Source organism: Carassius carassius, chromosome 8 (assembly GCF_963082965.1).
Source record: "Carassius carassius chromosome 8, fCarCar2.1, whole genome shotgun sequence".
Classification (NCBI taxonomy): Eukaryota; Metazoa; Chordata; class Actinopteri; order Cypriniformes; family Cyprinidae; genus Carassius; species Carassius carassius.
In genome coordinates this window covers 8567214-8574201 of record NC_081762.1, presented here as the reverse complement: position 1 = coordinate 8574201, position 6988 = coordinate 8567214, and the positions used below count along the sequence as shown (strand labels likewise).

Sequence of the window (6988 nt, the reverse complement as noted above, 5' to 3'; positions counted from 1 at the left end):
TACTCAGTGGCGCTGGACACCAGGTTGTTGTGATACCGACCCAGAAACAACCAACCCCCCCCCTTAAGGTAAGGGTATATTTTATATTTTATAATTATTAAAAATGTCTCCGTTATATTTCAGAAATGCTTCACGTGTTGATCATCGCGCTTGATGTTTGCTTAGGTCAAACGAAGCTGAATCATTCATTTGTTTCGTCAGTCTGGTGTTAAATATCCGGGATGACATAATTGATAAACTATAATTTTATAAAAAAAAAAATCATTAATCATAAAATCCATTTACAAAGTAGGAAATTAAGTTTTTATTACAATGTGAAATTAGCGAATATGTAAGTTAGAGTTCATCAGTGTCGGTTTGTTTTTTTAAGCTGTTGTTTTTTATCCCACATGTGGTCAGTGTTTTTGATTATCACTTTTTAATTACTTATATTTTTTATGTATAGAATATGCATTACTGTTCATTGGTTTAACAGCTGACATGATTTCATTTATGGATGATTATGCTCCAGCCCACATGGACCAAAAGCTTAATAAACACGAAATAAATAATAGTGCTATTTAAATGCTTAATATTTACATTTATTCATTTAGCAATCTAGTTTATCTAAAATGATTGTACGCCTTTCCTTTTTTAACCAGTCTACCAAACAGTCCATCTGGTGAGAGTTAATTTGTCTTAATGGCACCGCCTAGCTGCTTATTTTTATGAGGCACATGCCCTTACACAGGGTTTTCTTTAACTTAGTCATTTCTGAAATACTACACCCTGACTGTCTCAAATCTAGCTGTCCATCCAAACAACATTATAGGCACGCTTCTATATAATATTAAATTCATGTGCCTTCCAAAACTCTTATAGGTAGTTGTTTTCTGAGACACATCCAGTATGTGGTTTTGTGCCCTTTCACCTAGTTAACGGAACAGTGTGTGCTGTTTTTAATGGGAGGTATGAATTTTTTTAATTATAGTATCACTGTGATCTTTATTTCAGTTATTGAATGAACCCTGTGTTTCATGATCCTTTTTTTTTAAATCCATGCTTTGCATTCCCAACTTTTATTTTTTGGTACTTAAAGAAAAGGGAAGTTTTTATACATATTTCTATCACATATTTCTCAACAATAAGGGATTTTCTGCAAGTCCAATCAAGCCAGTAGTTCAGCTTTGTATGTGTGGTGCTAATATATATAGGCCTATATGTTTGTGTGTGTATATATGTATGTGTGTATATATATATATATATATATATATATATATATATATATATATATATATATATATATGGTCTGTCAGTTGATTAAACGTTTTAAACTAATTAATAACATAATGTTTTGATTAATCTAAAAGTAAAATAAATTTCATTGTGAAAATACCTACAAAGGATTTTTTAAAGATATTTTTGTGTTAAATGAGAGTATCAAGTAGACGTTAAAAATTGTAGCTTTTGAAATAAATATTTTATTTGATTCAACATTAAATTTATTACACATAAATTAAAGAAGATAATTTGAGAAACATCTCAGTATTTTTGTTAATACAGTGAAATCATTGGCAACCAAAACTGCCTAGTAACAGTCAAAATACCTCCTTCTATGTTCCGCAAAAGAAAGGTTTGAAAAACATGATGGTGAGTAAATGACAGAATTTAACATATTTGGGTGAACTATTCCTTTTGTGTTTTATTATTATTATTATTATATACGGGGGATTTATTGCACAAATATCATGAATTTCAGGGCGTACCTGCATTTATGGAGTTGCATCATGTTTTATTATACCTGCATCATATTTGTCAACTTTATGAAATGTAAGGTGACGAACAGGTCAAGGGGCGGAGCTAGTGCATCAACTGCGTTAAAATATTTTGATCTCATTCTTTTTTCATAACTAAGTTAACGCATTAATCTGACAACCCTGATATATCTAACGCACTATCTTTAGAAAGATTGGGGTCTGTGTGTGAATTTATTTCTGTTTTAAATAAATGATGTTCTTTTGAACTTCATATTCATCAAAGGATCCTGAAAAAAATGTAACGGGATAAAATTATTGTAAAGGGATGTAAAATGTTTATTAAGGAACACAACCGTTTTCAACTTTGATAATAATAATAATTTCTTGAGTACCAAATCAGCAAATTAGAATGATTTCTGAAGGATCATGTTACACTGAAGTCTGGTGTAATGGCTGCTGAAACCATCATGTAAATGCACCCTTTTTTTCTGAAAAATTACAGCATACAATGAAAAACATGACTTGTTTTATTTATGGTTTTATAACTATTGTAGCTGATGCTTTCGAATCTTTCTTGCCGTTTTAACAAGGATTTGCAAGACAATCCTGGTGACCGTTCCGTTCCGACTCCTTCTCCCATTGTTGCGCTTATTTTTTACATTGTCTCGTATGTATTCCGTCTTCTTCATACTGTTCAGTTGCCACATTCCTTTGAGGCAAATCACTCACTACGACCAGTTCAGTTCGTTCCTCAGCCTTAAACAGGACAACTTGCCACCTCACATGTATCCGTTTTCACACATTTCAGTGATGCTGTCACCGGGGAGTCCTTCCAAATGGCAAGTGCGAGATTCCCTCTCCTTGACCCCCAGTCTCCTGTACAACGAGAGGGACCAGATGGAGGATGAACTGGAGGTCTTTTCCTCTGAGAGCGAGGCAGCAGGAGTTGTGCCTGATCAAAAGCCATCCTCCATGGCTAATGGGAGCTTTCAGAATTCAAAATCGCCTCGCACCTTTGTGAACCAGAGGAGTGATAGAGCTGAAAATGTTAAAACCGGATGTTCCTCTGGATCTCCAGCCTACACCAGTCAGACTTCAACATCATCTGAAAGAATTCCCACAGAAGGGGACCTGAGGTTTGCACGCAAAGTGAGTCTGAAAATCTCTTCATCCTATTTAAAATCTGTTGTGCTGCAGGTCGGTTTCAGCAAAGTTGTTTTTCATGACCATTTCCAATTCAACAGTGTTGTTTGTTGATGTGCCTTTAAGAGGCGCCCTTTTAAACTGTGAAATGCACACCGTTCTTGAGCACGTTCTTGTACACATAGGCTTAATGTCATGTCAGATATAGTTTGCAGCTGGCCCATTCTTTGGTATAAGCATTGCATCTCCTTGTGACCGATGCACAACAATAAAATGTTACAAACAATGAATCTGATGGAAACAACAAAGAACCTTTGTTAAAAATAAATGCAGACTGCTCATCTCACAATGACTGTTTCTTGTCACCTGGACTAAAGGGTATCATTGATGTACAACTGTGGGTGCTCATGTTGATGCATTGATCTGCGTGCAAAGTTTTAATGTCACTAAGTTTTGGAAGTTTAGAATGTGTCATGTTGCGGCTTGTTTCTGATAAATGTCTTCAGTTCTGAAAGTTTCAGTGTGTTTTAATAGAACATCAAGCTCTTTTATTTTAAACGTGTGATTCCTTCTGTTTCTTTCAAAATTGCTCAAGCCACTGAGTTTTGCCGTTTCTAAATCTGTTGTGCCCTGTATCTTGAGATGTTTCTGTGATGATAAATGTGTGTTAATAAAATGTCTCTTACAGTGTGCAGAGCTGCACGGGTACATCAGACCTCTTTTGGAGCTGTTGAAGGGGCTGAAAACAGGTCGATATGATAAAGGTAATGCACCAAAGAAAATAAACTGCCTTTCAAAAGTTGGGTCTGTAAAGATGCACTGGATTGATAAAAGTGTCATTAAAGACATTTATAGTGTCACAAATAATTGGTATTTAAAATTAAGGCTGTTGTTTTGTAACTTTCTTTTCATCATAGAATGCTGAAAAAATGTCTCACGGTTTCACTAAAATTTCATTGATAAAAGATTTTATGACACGGAAGACTGGAGTAATTTAGAAACTAATTTACACATTTAAAATATTTAAACTCCATTTAAAAAAAAAAACTTAAATGTAAACAATTTTTACTGTATTTTTTATTTCAAATAAATGCAGCCTTGGTGAGCATAAGTTCTTTGAAAAATATTTAAAAATGCTTTTAGACTTAGTAGTTAGTAGTCTCCATCGTTTACATATAATTGTGTATTTTTGTTTTTCTTTTTGGCAGGTTTGAGCACATTTCAACATAGTGTTGCCATTGATAGACTGCGAAGGATTGTGGGTGTTCTACAAAAACCTGAGCTTGGGTATATAAGTTTATTCTTATAGACATTTCTTACTTGTATCCAATACATATAATGCCTTTTGATGAATCCTATAAAATTCCTGCTATACCTCTGTAGGGAGAAGTATATGGGCATTCTTCTGCAGCTGGAGGTGATGTTAAAGGTTTGGTTCCCTCGGGTCAGGCCTCAGCATCGGGAAGGCACCCCTTCACTCCACAACCTGCCTTCACGCTGGAATCAGGACCAGTTACATATTCCTGTGAAGGTAAGCGGCTGATATCCACCTTATTTTGTAATGCAGAAGTAAGCTCTTTTCTGTGAAAATGTGAGACTTCTGATAGGTAAATAACCAAAGGAATAACAAAAGTGCAGTAAATGGTAAACTAAACACAAAAGTTAGAAATTGCCGCAACTGCTCTTATGTGAACAATAGAAATGCTTTGAAACAAACCATGTGAGAAGAGCAATCAGTATAGCCGTTATATTGGTTAATGGGCGTTTAAATGGATGTCTGCAGCAATCTGGAATGGTTTATTGTTTGTCTTTGATTACGTCAAAACCTTCTATGTATGAAATTACATCTTTTTCTTTCAGAAACGCAGATTAAGTTGGTCAGACTCTGACTCTCAAGGATCTTCAAGCAGCAAACGCATTCAAGAGGACGATCGAGGGCTGAGCCCCAGCGATAGCGGCTCGTGGCTTAGCAGCTCTGATACCATGTCTAGTGAACTTGAAGAAGACAGTCCGATCTGTACGAATCAAAATATGACATCTGAAACCAAACTCGCTGAAAACCGCAAACTTCTAGTCAGGCAAAAGACAAGCTCTCTGACTGTAACAGGAAGACCACCTCCGCTTGTAATACCACCGTCAGCCACAGATGGCAGCAGCTTGGGCATGCAAGACTGCTCGGTGTCCTCCACAACTCCTACTTCCAACCCACCAGTAGACACGATGATTAGTAAGAAAGATTTGGGTGAATCTGCAAAAGAAGAAGGGCCCAAAAAACAGATTGACACAGATATGTTAAACACATAATATTTGAAAGTTTCTCTTTTTTTTTTAAAAGCATTAAAGCATTTCTCCAGTCTCTGTTTTTCACAAAGTGACATTTTTGTTCAGTTAGTCAGATTTTGCATCCTGCCACATCTATGTACAGCACAGACGTAATTATATGTATGGCATAGGATTTGTGCATGTACGGTTATAGACTGAAGAAGTGTCTTAAAATATATGCTCGAGCCGGACAGTTGACCGGTGAAGCATGCACAGCTTTCCATGATAAACACAGACTTCCAACAATATCTGCTGCTTTATGAACATAAAACCAGGAGGCCAGATATCAGCAGAGAGCAGACGAATGGTCTTGTAAAATGTCCAGAAGTGTGACTGCGATCGCAATCTACCTTAATGTCCTTTGACTTGAACTGAAAACCACTTTGAGCATCAGAAGAAATAAAAATGCATTATATCAGAGGATGTTTTAGAGGCAGTTTAATTTATTGCATTATTACTTGAAGATACTGAATTCACTTTAGCAGCCTTAAAGAGTCAGTACAAGTGAGCCATGGTCAATGTTTTATATTTATGAAGATACAGAAATAATAATCCCGGGAACAACAAATGGGATGCCTCGTGATCTGGAGAGTAAACGTTCATTTAATGACGATGTTTTTGCCAAAAATAGTTTGCACTTTTATGTTCTGCTTCCATGTTATATGAGTTCATTTTGTCATAGAGATCTAGGTTTTTGTCATAGGAACAATTGTTTTTTTGTACTCCCATTTTTTTTCCCATTTAAAATTTGTGAATTTTAGCATTGGGACTATTAACCATTCTGTAAAACTAAGAAATGTTCAAGTTAATGATGATGAGTATGTGGCGTGTCACACACTGTAAAGGTCACACGGAGGAAGATCAGGCTTGTGTTTTATTTAACTATTTGTAGAATATAATCTGACTTTAGAGATGCAGTATTTGGTAGTTACTTCATGAGGAATGAGAAGAACTTTATCTGTATGTTGACTGAGACGCATGTAGTCACATCCTTGTGCAGCTGTATGAGTATCGTGTGAAAAATACATGTAAGTGTATTGGTGGAATTATAATAGTGATTATATTATAAGGGAAAAGGGCATTTGAAGATGTGTTGTGATTAATATTTAATGTCACTTGACAGCTTCATGTGATTGTGAAGGTAGCATTTTTAGGAAGATGTTTTTTTATTATTACTAGTTTCAGAAAAGTCAGCCATTGTAGCACCACTGTAAATTTCTATTCATTATTCAAAACCATTTTCTCTTGTAAGTCTTTTCTGTTCTTGCATCAAAGTTTTTGTCAAGGTTGCTAAAATGTTTTCAGTATGCTTCACTTTTTGATATCATTAAATGTTTCCAAATTTCTTATATTTGATTGTTTTTAGATGTCGATTATGACAGCCCATATACAGGGTGTATATATAGAGAGAGAGAGAGGAATTTTTAAATATACCATTCCAAGTTTTGTTTTTTTAATTAATAAAAAAAATACAGTAATATTGTAAAACATTTTATTTTAATTTATTTAATTGATGGCAAAGCTGAATTTTCAGCAGCCATTACTCCAGTCTTCAGTGTCACATGATGAAAATTTATGATGAAGAAAGTTACATTTCTTAAAAAAAATTTTTTTTTAAAACCCCAAATTATTTAAATGGTAGCGTATTTTAAAACAATACATTAATTTACAATACATAGCACCACCCCACATAAAACCAGGAGGCCAGATATCAGCAGAGAGCAGACATAAAATAAACTAGATTATTTCGAAATATACCTAAAGTGTAAATGTAAAATATATTTTGA

The 6988-nt window shown here is 34.8% G+C and overlaps 1 protein-coding gene across 1 annotated transcript; it reads left to right on the top strand.

Annotated features, from left to right (window-relative positions):
• Positions 1 to 2497: 2497 nt before the first annotated feature.
• LOC132145151 (circadian-associated transcriptional repressor-like) lies at positions 2498 to 6552 on the top strand. Its single transcript, XM_059555932.1, has 5 exons — positions 2498 to 2885; positions 3568 to 3643; positions 4088 to 4166; positions 4263 to 4410; positions 4740 to 6552. Exons 1-5 carry the CDS (start codon positions 2520 to 2522, stop codon positions 5181 to 5183), a joined length of 1113 nt encoding a protein of 370 aa, XP_059411915.1. The 5' UTR covers positions 2498 to 2519; the 3' UTR covers positions 5184 to 6552.
• Positions 6553 to 6988: the final 436 nt, after the last annotated feature.